Raw genomic sequence first — 21,604 nt, forward strand, 5'->3', positions numbered from 1 at the left:
GAGAAAGAGAGAGGAAGAAAGAAAAAGAAAGGAGAGAAGAAAAAAAGGAAGGAGAGAGGAGGGAAGAAAGGGAAGGAGAGAGGAGGGGAGGAAACAGGAGTTTGGGAGTGGTTCTGAGGGAGTAATAGTTGGATGGCTGGATAAACAATGATGTGGATGGATAAAAGAATAGGACTTCATTTTAAGACTACAGAATTAAGTTTTGCTATTCAAGCTTTTATGGATCATTCTCACACAGGTCCTGGTGGTGGACAGAAAAAAAAATGCCAATATCGGATCAGAGCCTACAGACTTCAGTGAATGCTTGTTTTCTTCATGAGGATGTATTTGCTCCTATGAGAACATGCCAATGAAATGTATTTATAAATAGGGAATTTTCTTTGTAGTGAAAGTATCCTTGCGTGTCCAGTCAGTATCACCATTATTTGCTCCCCTCTGGGAAGAAAGGAGAGGAAGGGAAGGGAATGCAAAGGAATCAGGAGGAAATGGAGGAGGTTCTGAAAGGGGAAAGTTGGTGGAAGCCCTGAGTAAGAGAAGAAAAGGTTACTCAAGGCTTTAAGATGAAGGGAAAGAGCTCTTCCACTTTTCTCAGCCTCTGAAGTATCATATCCACTTGCCCATCCTCCACCCCATTGTCCCTCCAGATCCCTCCCCTCTGCCTCTCAACGCCAGCCTCCCCTTTTCCCCCAGTGGTCTCACGTGTGGCCGATCTCATGAGCAATGGTGAAGGCAGTGGCCAGGCCGATGTCCTCATTGATACTACAGCTCCGCTCCCGCTCGCACATCCCACCCACAGGGGCCAGACCTAAGGGGGTGGGCTAAGCTGCATTTCAAGGGTCCAAGGGCATTTCACACACCCCGGGGCTTTCTTGACTAGTCAGCTTCTGAACATTGCCCAACCCTCAACAACCCCCAGGAAACAACTCTCCCTCATTCCTCCAATTCATGGCAAACCCCTGCCTAGAACACACTCCTACCCCTTCCTTTAAACCTGGAACATTTCCCTCCTCCAGCCTGGTATACTTTTCTGTACAATTGTCTGGATCACAACTGGAAATAGAGGAATCATTGGCTCTTGGCCAGGGATGGAATATCCTTCATGAGAACTGTTAAAAAAAAAATGTATTTGCCTGGAATCTTAGAAATCTGGTCAAGGTCTTAAACTGAAAATGTCAGGGGAGAGAAAAAGCTGCCAATACATTTCTGCCAAGTCTCCTATAAGAGGCAGGTAGAATATAAAAAGGACATCAGTAGAAAGGATCAGTGATTCACTGGAGTATTTGAGCCAGCAATAAAACCCATGGCCTCAAATTTCTAAACACAAATGCATCAGGGATGGGTAATCAGCAAGACAAGCTGGAAAGCCTCATGCAAGGAAACAAATCTGACCTCATTGAAAGTTGGTGGGTTGGGACTCTTGACTGGAATATAGCTATATAAAGGTATACGAGGTATTTTTTTATTCAAAAGGAATAGAACAGATAAAAGAGGTGGCATAATAATTTTGTACATTAAGACAGTCTAGTCATGTGAGGAAATCCAGGAACCAGAGGAGGAAAAGCAAGGTAGAGAGCCTATGGCTGAAGATCAGTAGGGAGAGAGACAGAATCATAATGATCTGGGAGTATACTAGAGACCACTTGGGCAGAAGGAGAAAATTGATGAGTTCAGGAAACAGATCATGAACTTGGCACAGACAGTTGATACAGAAATGATGGGTGGGGAGGAAAAGGGGATTTAAACTATCCAGACATAGGCTAGAGATTTCTCAATGTTCAAAGCAGAGCAGTTGATCTATTGTTGACTTGACTTCTGGAACTGATTCTAAACAACAGGAAGGCTAGAGATGAACTGATAGGAGCCTTGGGAGGAAATTACTGCTCCTTTTAAAAATTTATGATAGAGAAGAGGAAAGCCTGCTTAGTACATTTGGAAAACCATAATTTGTCCCCTCTCCAAACCAGGACCCACCTCTTCCCTATTCATCTCCTCTCCTCCCCTTCCCCCGATTTCCCAGTCTGACTCCAGACCCCAATATTACCTAAAGTACCACAGGGCTTATTCTTGTAGATGCAGATGTCATAACTAGAAAGGAGAAAGTTGGGCAGGTGAGGACAGAAATAGCTCCCCCCTCCAGCTCTTAGCTTCCCATCGAGCCATTCTAGCAACTCCCTGGTCCCTGACTCCATCCCCTCGACCTCAGCACTCACCGAGTGATTAGCACAGCCGTGTCATGATTGGCCACACCATTCTCCGGGAGAGCGTTTCCATGACCACTCCGGTTCACGATTGACTTCTGCCACTTACAGAAGCTGTCTAGTGACTTCCCTGCATGGTGAGTGATCTCCAGTGTGGGCTGGGGACAGAGAGAAGGAGGGTGGAGGGACCCAGGTTCCAGAGAAGGATCAGAGAGATACCCTGAGGGGAACTCACTAGCCAACAGATGGGAGACACCATCACACAGGGAAAAGACATAAGATATTGACCAAGAATGGTAATAATCCCCTGTCTATGAGCTTTCCCCCAGAACACACTTGATACCTGTGTAACCTTGGTTAACCTGGGTGGGCTTTGATTTTCTCCTGTGTCAAATGAAGGGGTTGGGCTAGATGTCTGCTGAACTCTAAATTTATGGTCCTATGACCCCTTTGGGATGTACAAGAATAGAGTTGGCCTCACACCCAAGAAGATCCCTGGCTCCTGGGGCCTCCATCATTCATGGGTTCAATGAGCTACTCCTCTTCATCAGTCACGAGATCCACCTCTCATGCATACTGATGGTGGCATCCTGGGCAACCTCTGGGTAAATTTCTAACTGTGAGTTACAGAGAAAGTGCAGACCTGCACTAGTACAAAGAGTTTCCTCACCTAGGAGTTTCCTATATCAATGAAATCACAAGTCTAGGCCCTTTCTAGTCCTCATCTTATTTTATGGCTAAGGAGACTGAGGTTCAGTGAGAAGGGCCCTGCCGCCATGATGCCTTCCAATGCCAGCACATGTGGGCAGGACGTCACCTGCTCCCCCTCACCTGGTCTTCAGTGAGCAGGATGAGCCGGGTGACCATGATGTTAACAATATTCCCCAGACTGGAGTCCTGGAAAAGTTTGGCAACCTGACCTCCAGGAAACAAGGAAAGTCCAGTCTTACAAGGAGCCCAGCCAGGGTGGCCAGAGTCCACCTCAAAGTCCCACATCTGACTGTCCTTGGCTGTCGGTCATCCATCCCTCACCTCTCTGCCTCAGTGCCCCTAGGCTGAGCTGTGTCTTCTCCCCATGAGAAGGAGTGAGGTGACTGGAAGGGAAGGGAAATGTCTATTCTGGGAGTCTGCTGGGAATGAAGACTGGGGCCACATTACCTGGCTTGGAGTTGGCACTCCCGGTAGGGCCTGGTAGGTCCTGTCAGTCTCTATCTCCATACCTCCCACCTCTCAGCTCATGTGTCCCCACATTTCCCTTTCTCTGTGTCTCTAGTTTCCTGTTCCTCCTTCAGTTTCTGTCCTTCCAGGCCCCATCTCATTTTGGTTTCCCTATTTCATGAGGACCACCTCTCTCTTTTTTTTTTCTTTCTTTTTGGGTGAGGCAATTGGGGTTAAGTGACTTGCCCAGGGTCACACAGCTAGTATACGTCAAGTGTCTGAGGCCAGATTTGAACTCAGGTCCTCCTGATTCCAAGACTGGAGCTCTATCCATTGTGCCACCTAGCTGCCCCAGAGGACCACCTCTCTTTTGGGTTATGGGTTGGGTTATGTGTGGAGGGGCAGGGTAGAACGTAGCATCTTCCTGCTCCCACCATTTTACTGTGGTCTCCACCTTCCACCCCCAACTCCCTTCCTCCAGCCCTGACTCTCTCTTCTGGCCCCACCTGGGGGTGGTGACACTTACAATGTTCATGACGGCCAGCACATATTGCTCGATGTCACGGCGCCCGTGGTAGCCGACCATCATCTTGTCTGCCACTACCAGAGTTTCCACGTAGCGCTCTCTGCTGACTGAGCGCTTCAGGGCCAGCTGTCCCCGCTCAGTCTCGTTGACCCGGGGCCTGGCGGGTGGTGGCTTCAAGGTACGCAGCCACCATGGCCGACCCTTCCAGGGCTTCTCATCTGTGGAGACCCCAGGGGAGGGGCAGCTACGCTGGACCACAGTCCCTATGTTCTTCATCCATCCCTTTGCCTCCTGCCGTCTCCTCGCCTTCACCAGCTCATTGACCTTTCCATCCCTCCCTACTATTTCCTGGTGCCCATCATCCCGATACCTGTCTCCACCACCTCTTGCTACCTTCTCCTCAATCATCTCACTGCCCACTGCCCTCCTGACCCCTTGTCTTACTGTTCCAGTTTCCCCAGCATGGCCTGGGACTCGGGACTAGGTCAGAGAAATCTCTGTTATGAGTCATTTTTCTTCCCAGCTTCCATTACATTGCTTGGGGCTGGGGGAATGCCCAGGAGGGATGGGGCATGCAAGGTGGAATTGTGAGTGGCACAGGATATAGAGGGGTAGAATGGGCAGGACTAGGTACCTAGCACGCCACAGGCAGCATCCAGGTGGGGGTACTGCAGAGAAGAGCGTTTATACACCACGTGGGGGCTGCTTTCCTCAATTCCTTGGCCCCCAGGGCCCCCAGGGCCCCCGGCAGTCAGGGGCTCAATTAGGTATTCCTCTTCATCAGCCACAATTAAGCCGTGCTGAGGGAAGGGATGATTAGTGACATGGGACTTTCCCCAGGCCCAGACACTCTCAATCCCCTGTCCCTCTCCATGGACCTCCCGCCCAGACTCAGGATTCCCGTCTCAGTTCCCAAGATCCCTAGACCTCAGCTTTCCGTGGACTTAGCTCACTCTGGGCTTTTGCTCCCCAGTTCCTCACCCCAGCATTAAGGACCACCTTAGCTGCTTACCAGCCCATTGCAGTTACTGATAGCCACCCTGGAGCTGAGCGGCTGACCCTGCAGGTGACCAGCATAGAGGCAGTTAGGCCGGGCTCGGCGCTGCCAGGCAGGGCCGTCCCTCGTCCAGTATTCCACAGAGAAGTGCTCGGCCAGCAGGCGCCGGGTGTGGGTCAGGTTGAGCAGGAAATGGGTGCTGGCGGCAGCCACCTTGTAGAAGAGCCTAGGCTCTGGCGGTGGGGTCCTCGACCCCCCTCGGCGGTGGCGCTTCCTCCCAGCAGGAGCTGGAGGTGCAAAGGCCAACAGCATTCCATTGGGGTCCACTCGAGTAGGGAAGGCAATTTCATAGCTCTTGAGGCTGGACAGGAATTCCTCTGGAGGTGGAGGAGGGGGAATTCATGGGATCATAGATACGTAATTGGAATAAACCTTAGGTCCTGAGGCAGCTGGGTGATGTTGAGGTGTTGGGCTTGGAGTCAGGAAAACCCAAGTTCAAATCCTGCCTCAGACACCTACTAGCTGTGTGACCCTCTCTTATTCAACCTCTCTCATTCAACCTCTCTCAACCTCAGTTTTCTCATCTGTAAAATGGAGATAATTAATAGCACCTATCTCTCAGGGTTCTTGTGAGGACCAAATGAGATAATGGTTGTAAGGTGCTCTTCAAATCTCACTAAATGTGAGCTCTTATTAAGGATCCTCTAGTCTAACTCTTATTGTACACATGAGGACACTGAGGAACAGAGAGGTTAAGTGACCTGCTTGTGATCTCAAAGTGAGTAAAGATCAGAGGCAGGATTTGAGCCCAGGTCTTCTGACTCCAAGCCAAGCACTGTATCTCCTCAGGGTGGTCGCTGGCATCTGGATCCTGACCCTCTCTACTGACCCAGCTCTGATTTTGACTCAGCCTATGCTATTCGTGGGGTATTCCCTCCCTGTAAAACCCAGTCTCCTGAATACCATGCTCCCAGGACCCTGCCCCCGGCTCAGATGACAAACCCTTTATATATACTGTCTCTTCCTGAGGCAGACCCAGATGCTTCTGGACAGTCGGACCCCATCATCCCTTCTGTTCTTCTCCCAATTTAATCCCCACTTTTCCAGCTTTAGCTTACCCTGATCCTAACCACCTAACCTCACCTACCTTGAGACTGGAAGGCATGGGCACCAGAACGTGTGTGGTCCAGGGTGAGGGTGAGGACAAAGGCCCAGCAGAAGAGTCTGTAGGTGGAGGTGATTGCAGCCATTGCTGAGGGATGGGGGAGCGGTATGCTGACCCCGACAAGCCCGTGCCCACATGTCTCTCCTCAACCCCTGCCTGGCTACGGCCACCTTGCTGCTTCCCCAACGTTCATGGCCCTGACCACCTCCAACTGGCCTCTAGGACCCACCAGAACATGGTTCCTGCGAACAGAGAGAGAGAGAAGCAGGGTGAGTGAAGGAGACTGAGACGGGGCACTCAGTCCCTGTTCCCAGGGTACTGGGCTGAATTCTATAGTATCACATTTTTTTTTTTTAAGGCAATTGGGGTTAAGTGACTTGCCCAGGGTCACACAGCTGGTAAATGTCAGGTGTTTGGTCAGAGGCTGGATTTGAACTCAGGTCCTCCTGACTTCAGGCCCAGTGTTCTATCCACTGCACCACCTAACTGTCCTCTGGGCTGAATTCTAGAGAGCTCAATGGAAATTTTCTTTCAAGAGGTGCTAATTTTCAACATCCATCCACCCATTCATCCGTTTCATTTAATTTATTCATTCAACAAACATTTCGTCAACAGCCAAAGTGTGCCATGTGCTATGCTCTGCACTGAAGAGATGCAAAGACCCTGTCCTCTTGGATGAAACGCACTTCAACAGGCATTTACTAAGTGCCTGCTATGTGCCAGGCAGTGTGTTAGGAGCTACGAAGAGATACGAAGACTGAAGGCAGAGGAAGAAGCCCGTGCGGGAGAGGAAGGAGGATGGCAGGGTAGATGGAATGCTGGACTTGAACTCAAGAGGCCTGGGTTCAAATCCCCTCTCTGTTGCTTCCTACTTGTGTGACCTTGGACATATCACTTAACATTTCAGAGCCTCAGATTCCTCATCTGTAAAATGGGGGTGATAATGTACAAAGACAAAAATGAAAGTTATCTTTTGCTCATGAAGCTTGTGTTTGACCGGGAGTGATATGGTTTCTGTGAAGGCAAGTGAAAACAGAAAAGGGGGTGCCCCAACTCCCCTTGTTTCTGTTTTATGTTTGGCCCTTCCTCTGCCACACATTTTGGCCATGGAGGCGAATGTGTATTGATGGCTTAGCTCTGGGCATTCTCTCCTGGAATTCTCTCCCTCCTCTGCTCCTGCTACTGACCCTCCTGGCTTCCTTTAAGTGCCAAGGAAAATCCCATCTTCTACAGGAACTCTCCCCTAACCCCTCTTCATTCCAGTGCCTTCCCTCGGTTCATTATCTCTGTAAAGAATCTCTGTCTACAGCTTGCTTTGTATATATGTATTTACACATTGTCTCTTCCTTTAGATAACAAGCTCCTGGAGGGCAGGGACTCTCTTTTGCTCCTTTTTGTATCCCCAGCACTTAGCACAGTGCCTGGCATATGGTAGGTGCTTAATAAATGTTCATTGATTGATGAATATCTACCTAGGTGTATCAGAAAGGGTCCAAGATTCAGAGAGGGGCCTTAGCCAAAGTCTCCCATGTCTCTTGACTTTAGATACGATGCTGCTCTACGCCAAGGGTCGGCACCTCTGTCCAGTAACACATGGATCCCTGAGTCCGGAGGGGGCACGTTCACATGTGCACACACCATCTGTGTATGCATGGGTATATATTCATGTGTACCCAGGGGTGTAAATCACTTCTATAGCATTATATTTAGTGACCTTGGGCTCAAGTCTGTGTGACTCTGGACAAATCATTTCTCCTCTTTGGGACTCAGTTTCTTTATCTATAAAATGGAGGGTTGAACTAAGTGATCTCTAAGGTCCCTTCTGCCTCTAAATCCTTTGACTTTGTCATTGCTAAGTCATGCCAGCCTCTCCCTGAATAATAATGATAATAATAATAATAGCTAACGTTTACATAGTGTTCACTTTGTGCCAGGCGCTATGTGTTAATCGCTTCACAATTATTGTCTCATTTGATCTCCACAACAACCTTGAGAAGTAGGTGCTGTTATTATGCCCATTTTGCAGATGGGGAAACTGAGGCAAACAGTGGGTAAGTGCCTTACCTGGGGTCACACAGCTAGTAAATGTCTGAAGCTGGATTTGAACTCAGGTCTTCCTGGCTCCAAGCCCAGTGCTCTATCCATTGTACCACTTAGCTGACCCTAATACCTCCAGTGTCACTGAGTCACTAGGGAACTGGTGCAGTGGATAATCAGGAAAACTCATCTTCATGAGTTCAAATCCAGCCTTGGATACTTACTAGCTGTGTGATCCTAGGCAAATCACCTAACTTTGCCTCAGTTTCCTCATCTGTTAAATGAGCTGGAGAAGGAAACAGCAAACCACTCCAGTATCTTTGCCAAAAAAAAATCCCAAATGGGGTCGCGGAGAGTCAGACACGACTGAAAATGACTGAACAACAGCTCCCATGACCGGGCTTTCCTTCCCCTCAGAGGCAGCCTGTTCTGGCACTGGGTAGCTTTGCTTGTTCAGAAGCCCATCCACAATGCAGGTCTGCGGTTTGCCTCTCTGTAATTTTCCTCCATTGTTTTGCCCTCTGGGGCTTATAATGAGCAAGTCTGTTAACAGAAACACAGTATCCCAGACCTGAGAACGTTCAGCAGCTCAGTGTTCAGAAAGTCCAGTGTCAAAGGGAAACATGAACCTCTTCTTCTGTAGTATTCTTTTTTTTTTTTTTTGTAGTGAGGCAATGGGGGGTAAGTGACTTGCCCAAGGTCACACAGCTAGTACGTGTCAAATGTTTGGTCTGAGGGTGGATTTGAACTCAGGTCCTCCTGACTTCAGGGCCCGTGCTCTATCCACTGCGCCACTTAGCTGCCCCTCTTCCATAGTATTCTTGATCCAAAGTCATCTAGCCTTGATTTGAAGATTTCTAGCAATGGGGAACTCACTACTTGGTCAATGCCCACCCAACTGGACAACCTCTGTCTGCTGTTGGCTGTGGTTTCCAGGATTTTACTTTAATCTTTCTAACAAGATTGTTAGTGACTGGTACCTATTTGTATCTTTGTGAGTTTTTCTGACTCTTCTCATAGTGCCCAGCACAGTGCTGGGCACATAGTGGATACTCGGTCGATCAACAAGTATTTATTCAGCACTAGGTGCCCAGCGATATGCTGGGCATTGGGGATATAAAAATAAAATAGTGACACTCTCTGTCCCCAAAGAGCTTACATTCTACTGGCATGGCGGGAAGACACAATATGTTCACAAATAAGCAAATTGTGATGTGTGCAAAATTAATCCATAGTGACTTCAGAGGAGCACTACAGGAGAATCAGGAAAGGTTTCTTGAAGGAGGTGGTGGCTAAGCTGACCCCTGAAGGGGGCTAGGAACTCCAAGAGTCAAAAGTGAGGAGGGAGAGCATTCCAGAAACGAGGGAGAGCCTGTACAAAGTTGTGGAGGCTAGAGATGGGATGTCATGAACTAGAATAGCAAGTAATGTAAACAAGTGTGGCTAGAATGGGAGATGGAGGGCAAACAACCTGAAAGCTGGTCTGGAAGCTGTGTGGAGGTTGGGTTAGAGAGGGGCCTGGCTGGAGGCAATGGACACCAGTTAGGATGTTATGGAAATAGTCGAGGTAAGAAGTGATAATACCACGAATTGGAGCAGGTATAGGTGTGAGAGAAGAAAAGGGGGTAGATATGATACCTGGGTGTGTTGGGGCCAGCTCAAATGGGCTATTGAGAGAGCTGGTTGTTAAATTTTCAATGTGGGCATTTGCACCTTGGGAATTGGCAAATGCAATAAATCAGGGCTTGATTCATTGTTTTGCTGATCATCTAGGCTTAAGAAAGTAATGGAAAAATATTAAGCATGCAAATTGAATCTAAAAGTGCATCATGTGCATTTCCCCCCAGAGAGCTGATTGTTAAATACTTACCAGCACACTCCCTAGATATGAGATATTTTGAAGGTGTGCCACCAATGAGCTTTGGCAGGAGCCAGAGTGAGTGAAGGGGAATGAGTGAGAGCCAAGAGTCAAAGATGGCCCTGGGTGACTTGGGAGGATGGTAGTACATTCAGCAGAAGCAGGAAAGTTAGGCTGGCCCTTCTGCCTATCCACTGAATCGAACTGTCCACCCTACCCTTCTCTTCTCCCATATTTCCTGCTTTCACAGAGTTCATTGGTCTCTTCTCCTTTGGGACCTTTCTCCATTGAGCAGTCCCTCTCCTCTCCATCTTTGATCTCTCTCTGTCTCTCTGTTTCCTTCCATTTGTCCCTCCCTTCTCATCCATCTCCTTCTCTCTCCCTCTCCTCTCCAACTTTGATCTCGCTCTCTCACACACTTTCTCTCTCTCTCTACCCTCTCTCTCTCTCTCCCCTCCCCTCCCTCCTTATTGATCTTCCTCTCTCCCTCTCTCTTGTTTCCTAGCTCTGTACATATGAATTTGCATTCAGGCCTCACTCAATCCTTCAAGGAAGACATTGTAGGTATCATCACCCCAATTTATAGATGAGAAAATTGAGGTTCAGAGACGTTGTGACCTGTCTGAGGTCATACAAGTAGTAAGAGATTCCATCTCAGAGATGTGAACCCAGGTCTGTTGGCTTCCAGACTGCCACGCTGATACCTTCTCTCCTGGCCCCTTCCTCTTTGCCAGAAATGGGCTCTGGTGATCCCCATCCTAATAAACTTTTTCTTGACCCTGCTGACCCCTTGAGCTATCCTCTCTCTCTCTCCCTCCCCCCCCCTCTCCTTCTCTCTCTCTCTGTCTCTCCCTCTCTCTCTCTTTCTGTCTCTGTCTCTCCCTCTCTCTCTCTGTCTCTGTTTCTATCTCTGTCTCTCCCCCACCCCGCTCTCTCTGTCTTACTGCCAGACTTCCAGAAAGTCATCAATACTCGAAGCTTCCATTTCCTCTCCACCCACTCCTTCCTCAGCCTCTTGCTCTCCATGTTCATTCTTGACCCTTCAGCAACGCGCATGGAGCCCGATGACTGGTGATCTCCCAAGAGTCGGGTCTTTTCCCCAGGCCTCATCCTCTTTCACTTCTCTGCCAACAACCACCTCCTGTCTGTGAGATTACTCCTCTGCCCTGGTTCTCCTCCTACTCCTCCAGCCTCTCCTCCTCTGCCTTCTTTATGGGTTCCCCTTCAAGGTGGGCTCACCAGGAGATCCTACACCCTGAGTAGGGGACAAGAAGGTGACAGAGAAGGAGAGCAGCAGGGCTGCAAGTCTCAGCTCTGTCTTTTACTCAATATATGGCTTTTGGGTGAGTCCTTTCCATTTGATGGGCCTCAGTTTCCACATCTGTAGAATGAGGGGGTTAAGCTCAGTGTCCTGTGAGATCTCTACCATTGTGATTGTCCAAAGGATTCTTTCTGTCTCCTAACTGTGTATTCCTAAGGCTCTGCACTCCACCCCCTTCTCCCTCTCCCTCTCTCAAGCTATTCTATTCTTATCCATGGTTTCAGGGTCCTGGTGTTGAAGAAACAGTTGGAAGGAGCCTCAGAGACCGTCCGGTCCAACCTTGTCATTCCTCATTTGGGTGAGAACATTGAAGAAGTTAAGTGACTTGCCCAAGGTCACCCAGCTAGTAAATGTCTGGGGAGGGGTGGGAGAGGAACTTGACCTAAGGAATTCTGTCCTATCCAGTCTCATGTTACCTCTCATCACCTGTCTGTGGATGGATGACTCTTCTTTCAGAAACTCCTGGCCTTGGTCTCCATCTGCTTCATGTGGGTCACCTTTCCCCCCAAATTGGGTCCAGATCCTTTCTTATTTCTGTCTTCCCTTCTCTGAGTCACCTGACCTGGGCACCTTCTTTATTCTTCTTCCCAGCTCAGACTCGGGAAGGACACCCTCCCCTTCCCTCCCCTTTCCTAGCATTTTGTCAGGCTTCTCTTTAATATAGTCATAGTGAGTTTACATGTAACACTGTATTTACCTGACCAAGAAGCACCCTCAATCACCTCCAAAAGGAGCAATCACTTACCTTCTGTTTGAAATCCTCCATTGACGGGGAGCTCATTACCTGAGGAGGCAGCCTTTCCACTTTGGGAGGACAAGGGCTAAGGTTTGTCTTGCTTCCTGCAGCCTGGATTGCATTGCCCCTATTCTACAGTACAGTTCTAACTCACATGCCCCTAGGATTCAGAGTAGTTAGGGACCTTAGAGATCATCTAATCCAACCCCCTGTTTGTAACTGATGGGGAAACTGAGGCTTGGAGAGGGTAACACTTGCCTGGAGGCTCATAGGAATTAAGTGGCAGGCCAGGATTCAAACCCAGTGTCTTTGACTCCAAAGCCTCTTACCACTGGACACACTGACTCCTTCAAATTCATTGCTGCTATTTCGTTTTTCAGCTGTCTCCTCTCTGCAGACTGACTGTGAGCTCCCCAGCATAGGGGCCCCCAGTGATTCATCTCTGTTTCCCCCACAGGACAGTAGAGCCCAGGACTGGCCTCCTGATGAACATTCATTAAATGACTAAATCTTCCTTTTACCTCTTTCCGGGTGCATCTACCCCCCCCGGGGGGGGTCCTATTTTCAGGGCATGGGGGGGTAGGGCATTGTTCTAACTAACAGGGGATTGGGGGTAATGGGACTGTAATTCTCTTGATAGAGAGCAGAGGGAGGCCTGGGGCTGAGTTTCTACAGACCCTCAGGAACTGGAGGTTGGGGCTGAGTCCCCACACAAAGCCCTGGGGTTCTAAGTGCCTAGTGTTGAACTGAACTAAAGCTGGGGAAGGTGCCCTTCCCCCACCCCCTGGGCCCAGATTCCTGGTCAGGCCCTTCCTGAGCTTCGGCTTAGAGTCTCCGCCCTGTACCCCTGGTCGGGTCCTGGACAATCTGCCTGGGCTACAATCCTGTCCTTCCCGGCCTGCCCCCAGCTTCCAGTGGCCCCCTGGGTGGCAGTGAGCTGGGAAAGGTAAGGGATACCCACAGTCTACAGAGTCACCCAGCACACCCCCTACCCCACTCCAACCTCGAAACCCAAATTTAGGACTGGCAGTGCGATCCTGGGCTCCACTGTCCACTCTCATTCATTGAACCTGCTCAGGTTGACTGGACTGACTAGATCCCGTGCTTTATCACCCCCACTCCCACCCCCACCCCCAGCCCCGCTGGGGCCCAGGGAGGCCACACAGACAAGCAAAGGGCTTTCGGGCCTGAGCCAGAAAGGAGGGGGCACGGGGCTTTTGGCATCCAATCCCAGGCCTCAGGGGAGGTAGGGGAGCCTGCAGCAGCAGGGTACCGAAAGGGCTGGACAAGAGCCAAAGGATGTGGCCTGGTAATTAAAGGGCCCAGTTCCCCTGGGGCAGCTGCGGAGAGACAGAGACAGGCAGAGCCTGCACTTTCCCTCACTCACCAGAGACTTTCTGCCTTCTGAGTCAGGAGAATGAAAGTGGAAGGCTCACTGGGGCAGGCACACAACAGCCAGAGCTGGCCAGACACACACAGAACACATCTCTCCCACACAAACCCTCAAACATGCACCCTCATTCAGACGCTAGCTCCCTGGAATGCTCTCTGTCTCTGCGTATCTCTGTCTGTCTTTGTCTCTGTGTCTCTCTGTGTTTCTCTCCCAGACACACACACAAACACAGACATGGTTTCCTGAGCTCATCGCTGTAGCACAACTTGTAATTCTTATGGAAACTTTGAATGATGAGCTGGGGGTGGCTGGTCTGCCACCCTGGGAGGGAGGGGCAACTCCCCCCCTCCCCCAAGCTTCACTACCTCCCCCCTGTGAGATCTCTAAGAAACTAAAGGCAGTCTGCAGCTGCCCCGCACTCCCATCCCCAACCCCTTTTCCTCTTCTGAGCCGAACCACAAAGCATCTACTTCTGGAAGGGGGGAAGGGGGCGGGGACAGGATGGACAAACGCCTTTACCTGGTTCCTGGTCCCTGGCTGTCTGGGATGGCCCCTCGGGTGGTGCTTGGTGCTGGGGGCAGCCAGTGGGGCACAGGGAAGTGGGCAGGCTGCGCGGCTCTAGGCTCCCGACTCCGGACTCCGGGCTCCGGGCCCGGCGCCTGCTGCACCAGCCCTAGCCCCAGCTGACCCTTCCCCCTCCTCCCGGCCAGCTGTGGCGGCAGGAAGGGAGCTGTAATCACAGAGGCCTGAGCCGCTGCAGCAGCGGCTGGGGGGGGGGGGAGTCAGGAGAGGGAGAGGGGAGAGACAGTGGGGGAGAGAGAGAGAGAGAGAGAGAGAGAGAGAGAGAGAGAGAGAGAGAGAAGCTTCCTGAGAAATTTTGCCAGCGTTATTTAAAAAAAACAAAACAAAACAAACCTAAAAACCCAAACCCCACACAGCCAGAAACCCCGCCTGCTCAGTTCCCTCCTGACCTCCCCCGGGTGCAGCCTTTCTTCCCTCCGTTTTTCCCTCTCCTCTCCCCTCACTCTCTCCTCTTCTGTCTAACCATTGAAATGGCCTGTTTGCCTTTGTCCAGGGGGAGCTGGGGAGCCTGGGCCCCAGCTCCAGATGCCAGAACTTCTCAGTGTGGCCAGATGTTCCAGCTGCTGCCCCAAGGCCAGGGCAGAAAGTGCCCCAAATCAGGCGCGGCCCCAGGTCTAATCCTGGAATTTCAATTCCACAAAGCTTTTTATCAAGAACCTTCTAATGAGTGTCAGGCCTCCTGCTGGAGACACCTCCTCCTACCCCAGCTTTGCCCTCAAGTTTACTGTTCTGGGGAGAGGAACCGCACACAGATAAGAAATAGAGACAAAAGTGATTTGGAGACAGGAGAAGTGCTAACTAACTACTGGGTTGGAGGGAGACTTGAAAAGCTCTCATCCTAACGTCCTTGGGCCTAATCCTAACCTCAGATCCAGCCTCTAGTCCTAATGCCAGGCTCTACCCCAGTGCTAATCCTCATCCCAAACCCAGACCTCATTTTAGCTTCCAGCTCAAATAGAGGATTTGTGCTTTTGGTCTAGACTGGGGCTCCCTAAAACATTCCACCTCCTGCCTTCCCACCTTGGTACAGTCTATGACCCAAGCCTGGAAAGCTCCCCCCCCAACCTCATTTCTGCTTCTTAAAATCCCTAAACTCCCTTCAAGGCCACATCTTTCCCTAGGGAGGGTTTTCATGCTTCAAGATCCCAACACCTCTTTTTCTCCCTCCTCAAATTACTTTGTAGAGCAGAGGCTGCATTAACAGAAGCTAGAGAGCTGGTCTCAAAGTCAGAAGATCTGGATTCAAATCCAGCTTCTGTAACCTACTGGCTGTGTGATGCAGGGCAAATAAATCACTTAACCTCAAGGCCAGTGGTATCCAACTCCAACAGCCACTAAACAGTACTGTTGACTGCATATTGAATTAGAAAGCTATAGATCAACAACTAGATGGTTCAGTGGATAGAGCGCCTGGCCTGGAGTTCGGAAGACCTGAGTTCAAATCTGGCCTCAGACACTTACTAGCCATGTGATCGTGGGCAAGTCACTTAACCTGTGTTTGCTTTAATCTATTGGAGAAGAAAATGGCAAACCAATGCAGTGTCCTTGCCAAGAAAACCCAATGGACGGGGTATGGTCCTGGGGTCATGAAGAGTGTGACAGGACTAAACAATCACAACAGCAACAAATATGAACATTATCTATGTTAGATTGTATTTTTACTCTGTTCAATATTTCCCAATTTAATCTGGTTTGTGGTACCCTGGGCGCCTTGAGTTTGGTACCTCTACTCTAGGCAACTGTGTAAATTGCAGGGAAGGTGCCAATCTGCATCTGTAGAGGGAGATACCTGTGAAATCTCAGGGACCTAAAGGGCCACAGGTGGCCTTGAGGCCGCAGGTTCCCCACCTCTGGACTAGAGGCTGAAGCATTTCCTACATGTGAGGTGGGTGCTGGGGTGCCTTCTGCTCACCTAATTTCCCTGTGGCCTCCACTTGACCCCCATCCCGTGTTTGGAGATAGACTAGACACATGCCTCCGCTCCAGGCCTGGATGCCGCCTCCCCAAACCCCAAGATCACAAAAGGGAAAGTGCCCTTTCCTCATTCGATGCCCAGCTGACTCTCAATGCCTCATTTCTTAATTACTGTGATTCCAAGTTGCCCATTGCTGAGGCAAACAGTCTGAATCCAGTTTCCTTCTCTGACCCTATGCTTTTCTGTCAATCAACCAATTAATCAGTAAACACTTGCTACCAGCCAGGCAGTGAACTGTGTTAAGCACCAAGGATACAATGACAAGCATGAAACAGCCCAAGCCTTCAAGGACCTCTGCCCTTTCCTTCCGTTGTGTTCTCTGGAACCCACTCTAGTGAGCCAGCTCCCTTTTGCCTCTTCTGCCTTTGTCTCACTTACAGTCTGCATTACCTTGAGCCAGTCACTTAGCTTCCTTGGGCCTCAGTTTCCTCACCTGTAAAATGGAAGGGTTGTCCTAGATGGCTTCTGAGGCTCCTTCCAGCTCCAGAGTTAGAATCTGATGATCTTTCCATATTCTTTTGCTCATGGAAACCTGACTCCTTCCAGAAGACCCTTGACCTTCCTCTCTAGCACCAGGTGAGTGATTCTTCTGTAATGTCTCCTTACCTATGGAGCAGGAGAAGGAGCTGACCAGATCCTTGCGGTAGTCATCTCTCAGCAACCAGATCCATCTATCAACAAATATTTATGAAGTGAGGCCCTCTGACTGAACCCAAACTTCACAGAACAAGTCTGGGAACAGATTTAGGGCCTCACTTGAGGACCTACAGGGCCACATGTGGCCTCCAGGCCGAAGGTTCCCCACCCGGATAGGTCCAACCCTATGCCTGTACAAGGATCCTCCTACAATGTCCTGGACATGTGGTCACCTAGCCTTGGATGGAAGGCCTCTTTTGGGAGGGAGCCCACTACTTCTCAAGGCGGTCCATTCCACTTTTGAACAGCTCTGATTAATAGGTTGTTTTTCCTTACCTCCAGCCTAAATCTGCGTCTCTGTAACTTGCGTTTACTGTTCCTTGTTCTGCCTTCTGAGGCCCAGCAGAACAAATGTGGACTGTTTTCCATAAGAGAGGCTTTGAATTACTTGAAGACGGCTATCATGTTGACCTAAGTCTTCTCTTTTCCAGGCTAAACATTCTCAGTTCCTTTAATCAATAAACATTTATTAAGCACCTACTATGTGCCAAGTATGGAGATACAAAAAGAGTCAAAAGAAAGTCCTTGCAATCCAAGAGTTCACAATCTAATGTCTCTTCTCTCTAGTTTTTGGAACATGAATCATTCCCAGTTTTCCTCAAACCTATCTGACCACTGGTTCTCTGTCTCCTTTGCTAGACCCTCCTCCAGATCATGCCCTCTAATTACAGATGTCCCTCAGAATTCTGTTCTTTGCTCCCTCTATACCATTTCACTTGGTGAGCTCATCAACTCCCATGAATTTAATGACCTCTCTATACTCATGATTCTCAGATCAAACAAATCAAGCAAACAAATATGTACAAATGAGCTATATACAGGATAAATAGGAAATAATGAACAGAGGGAAGGTATTGGAATTAAGAGGGGTTGGGAAGGTTTCCTATAGAGGTAGGATTTTAGTTGGGACTTAAACCAGGGAGATCAGTAGGTGGGGCAGAAGAGGAAGAGAGTTCTAGGCATGGGGGACAGCCAGAGAGAATGTCTGGAGTTGAGAGATGGAGGGTCTTGTTTGTGGAACAGCTAGGAAGGCCTTGTCACTGGATTAAAGGGTACCTGACAAAGAGTAAGATGCAAGAATACTGGAATGGTAGGAGGGTGCTATGTTATAAAAGGCTTTGAATGCCAGAGTATTTTGTATTTGTTCTTGGAGGCAACAGAAAGCCACTGGAGTTTATTGGGTTGGGGTGTGTGATGTGATCAGACCTGCATTTCAGGAAAATCACTTTAGTGGCTAGAGGATGGATTGGAGTTGGGAAAGACTTGAGGCAGATGGACCCACTAGCAGGCTATTATGATAATCCGGGCATGAGGTGATAAGGGCCTGCATTGGAATGGTGGCTGTGTCAGAGGAGAGAAGGTGGCATATTTGAGAGATGTTGCAAAGGTAAAATCTGTTGGCCTTGGCAACCTATTGAAAAAGGGAGCAGTGAGAGATAGTGAGGAATATAGGAGAACTCCTACATTGTGAGTTTGAGGGGCTGGGAGGATAGAGCTGCCCTCTATCGTAATAGGGCAGGTAGGAATGGGGAAGGGTGTAGGGGGAAAGAGAATGAGTTCTGTTTTGGACATATTAAGTTTAAGAAGTCTACTGAACATCTGGTTTGAGATGTTTGAGAGGCATTTGGTGGTGTAAGACTGGAGGTCAGCAGAGAGGTTAGGGCAGGATAGATAGATCTGAGAATCATGAGTATAGAGAGGTCATTAAATCCATGGGAGTTGATGAGCTCACCAAGTGAAATGGTATAGAGGGAGCAAAGAACAGAACTCTGGAGGTCACCTATAATTAGAGGGCATGATTTGGAGGAGGGCCTAGCAAAGAAGACAGAGAACCAGTGGTCAGATAGGTTTGAGGAAAACTGGGAATGATTTATGTTCCAAAAAACTAGAGAGAAGAAAGTATTAAGGAGGAGAGAGTGATCAACAGTGTCAAAAATTGCAGAGAGGTCCTTCAACCAGTACTCAAAGACCTTTCATTCTCCTGTTCTTCTTCTGGACTCTGTAAGGTCAATGTCCTTAAAATATGGCATCTACAACCAAAGCCTTTGTATTCCCACTGCTAATGCCTTGCCATACCTTGACATGGGTGACCACCACCATGTTTCCTCTTTCATCCTATGCCCACACTACTAAAAAATGGAGGAAATCATGTAGCTGTGCTAAATAGGTCCACCACAAACCCATGTTACCAGATTTCCACTGGGTGTTCACTATTGCAAAAGCAATCCTTTTATTCTTCCCTATTTAACTCCTTATCATGCACCCACCCCCGACCCTCCAGTGTCTATTCCAAAATTTCTCTTCTCTCTCCAAGCCTCATAGCTGTCCCTTTCAGTAGAGAGGCCCATATCTTACTTTACTGAGGAAGTCAAGTATCCACCACATACTGCCACTTTTCCCTACTCCAAACCTCAAAACCATTCTATGTGATCCCTTATTTTCCCCTCTTTTGTCTTAGTGTCTGAGGAAGAAGTGTTTAAGACCAACCCCTGTCCTTATACCTTTGATCCCATGTCTCGGCTGGGAGCTCATCACTTTAAACATCCCCTCTCCCCATCAATTGCCTCCTCTGTGCCTGTAAATGCCTTCAATTCTCCCTTGATCCACTTGATCCTGCTTGCCTTTAAACTAAGGTCCTATATCTTTCCTTTTTTACTGACAAACACGTGGAAAGATGCTTATACTTGTTGCCTCTATTTCTGTACCTCCTACTCGTTTTTCAACCCCTTGTAATCTGGATTCCAATCCTACCCAGTCACTGGAACCTCTCTCTCCAAGATTACTCATAATCTCTTAATGCTAAATCCAATGATCTTTCTTCTGAGGACTTTCCAGGCTGCCATTATCATTGGAAAACTCCTTAACCCTGCCTTCTCTCCCATTCTCACTCAATTTGGTCCCACCATTCACTCCCTCCATTCCCTATCTTCTACTCTCCTCCTCATCCCTGCCCATCATGCCCCTGGGACCTTATTCTACTGTATCTTTTTAAAAAATAATTTATTGATGTGTTTTGTTTTTGTGTGGATCATTTACCACTGCACTCCCCCAGATAGACCTCTTTCTTTTGGCAAAGAAAAACCATCAAGATAAAATATCCTATGTAGAAATATCCTTTTCTGACAACGAGAATTTAGTAGTCCTCCTATCTCTCTGCCATGAGGGAGGGGGTATGTATCATTATCTCTTCAGTAGGACCTTCATGGGATTTCTATTACTTACAGATTAACTTCCTTTACTGATATTTTCATTTATATCATTGTAGTTGTTTAGTTCTCTTGATTCTGTTTAACATCCTTCCCCTAGATTCTTCATCAAAAACTCTCTTGCATCCTTGATCTCTTCCTCTTACTGCTGGACCATTCCTCTGCTCAAACACCTTCAGTGGCTCCAAAATTCGAGTTTCTCAACCTGGCATTTAAAGCCCTCCACAATCTTACTCTAACCTACCTTCTTTCCCATTCTTATATCCCATTTCTTTCCTGTGCACACTCTACATTCCAGCCAAGCTGGACCACCAACGGTACCCCAAACCCAATATTCCATCTCTATGACTTGACACAGGCTATTTCTCCCGCACCAGGAATGCACTCCCTCCCTCTTCATCTCCATCTCTGAGACACTTTTTCTTCCTTCAAGGCTCGCCTCACGTGCTAGTTCCTGTGGGAAGCTTTCTGTGCTCCTTCAAATTGCCTTTGCTTTCTCCTTCCTCAAACAACCTTGTATTTGTTTCTGTACCTGTTATATACCTCCACTCCATCCACCCCCCAATAGAATGTAAGCTTTTTGAGGACAGGGACTTTCCCTTACATCTGTTGTGTTCCATGTTTTTGCTGTTGTTGTTGTTGTTTATCCTTCGTTCTTGAAGAGGTCCTACTACTAATACAGTCTCTTGGGCAGTGTTTTCCCCCTCCCATACCAGTAACTTCATCAGTGGGGAATTCCCAGTATAGAAACTCAAAACTTCCCCCACTAGTGATGATCTGCAACTCACTTTTTAAAAAAAAAATGTTTGTTAACTTTTGATTTTATATCACCTAAAATTCCCCCTGGGAGTTCCTCCCCCAGGTAGCTAAGTAGCACAGTGGATAGAGTGTCTGGGTTGGAGTTAGGAAGACTCATCATCTTCATGAGCTCAAATCTGGCCTCAGTCACTTACTAGCTGTGTGACTCTAGGCAAGTCACTTAACCCTGTTTGCCTCAGTTTCCTCATCTGTAAAATGAACTGGGGAAGCAAATGGCAAACCACTCCAGTGCCTTTGCCAAGAAAACCCTAAACAGGGTCATGAAGAGTTAGACATGACTCAATAACAGCAAAAATTCCCCCGTCTGTATCCCTCTCTTCTTCCCAGAGAGCCATCTCATACAACAAAGAATTTTTTTAAAAAGAAATAGAATAGAAAAAAATTCAACATAATCAATCAATCAATCAACCAATATATCCAAAAAAAACCTGAAAATATATGTAATGTTCCACAGCCATGGACCTCTTGCCTCTGCAAAGGAATGGAGAAAGGTGTCTTCTCATATCTTTCTTTTGGGACTCTTGCTTCTTTCCCTTTGTATCAGTTCATGTAAGTCTTTCCAGGCTTTTCTCTGTTCATCATATTTGTCTTTTTTTACTGCATAGTCATCATCATTATCATTAGTTCAGTCATTTTTCAGGCTTGTCTGACTCTTTGTGACCCCATTTGTAGTTTTCTTGGCAAAGATACTGGAGTGGTTTGCCATTTTCTTCTCCAGTTCACTTTATAGATGAGGGAAACTGAGGCAAACAGGGTTAAGTGACTTGCTCAGGGTCATACAGCTAGTAAATATCGGATGCCAGATTTGAACTCAGGAAGATGATGAGTCTTCCTGACTCCAGGCCCAGTGGTCTGTCCACTGAGCTACCCAGCTGCCCACCACCATCATCATCATCATCATCATCATCATCATCATCATCATCATCATCATCATCAT

At 48.3% G+C, this 21,604-nt stretch overlaps 1 protein-coding gene across 8 annotated transcripts in view; it reads right to left on the bottom strand.

Moving 5' to 3' along the window:
* Positions 1-14,060, bottom strand: part of ADAMTS10 (ADAM metallopeptidase with thrombospondin type 1 motif 10) — a 34,253-nt gene extending 20,193 nt beyond the window's left edge. For 2 of the 8 annotated variants that reach the window (XM_027844124.1, XM_027844123.1), the window contains exons 1-9: positions 13,909-14,056; positions 6,027-6,286; positions 4,895-5,256; positions 4,517-4,682; positions 3,883-4,100; positions 3,030-3,113; positions 2,211-2,356; positions 2,042-2,085; positions 700-805 (exon numbers count right to left, since the gene is read on the bottom strand). In XM_027844124.1, coding sequence (XP_027699925.1) covers positions 700-805; positions 2,042-2,085; positions 2,211-2,356; positions 3,030-3,113; positions 3,883-4,100; positions 4,517-4,682; positions 4,895-5,256; positions 6,027-6,129 — 1,229 coding nt within the window. In that variant the 5' untranslated portion in view covers positions 6,130-6,286; positions 13,909-14,056. Of the gene's footprint in view, positions 1-699; positions 806-2,041; positions 2,086-2,210; positions 2,357-3,029; positions 3,114-3,882; positions 4,101-4,516; positions 4,683-4,894; positions 5,257-6,026; positions 6,287-13,908 lie in introns of all 8 variants that reach the window. The other 6 variants (XM_027844129.1, XM_027844130.1, XM_027844126.1 and 3 more) reach the window with 5 other exon arrangements.
* Positions 14,061-21,604: the final 7,544 nt, after the last annotated feature.

The sequence above is a fragment of the Vombatus ursinus genome, unplaced genomic scaffold, assembly GCF_900497805.2.
Source record: "Vombatus ursinus unplaced genomic scaffold, bare-nosed wombat genome assembly UNPS02014935.1, whole genome shotgun sequence".
NCBI classification, from domain to species: Eukaryota; Metazoa; Chordata; class Mammalia; order Diprotodontia; family Vombatidae; genus Vombatus; species Vombatus ursinus.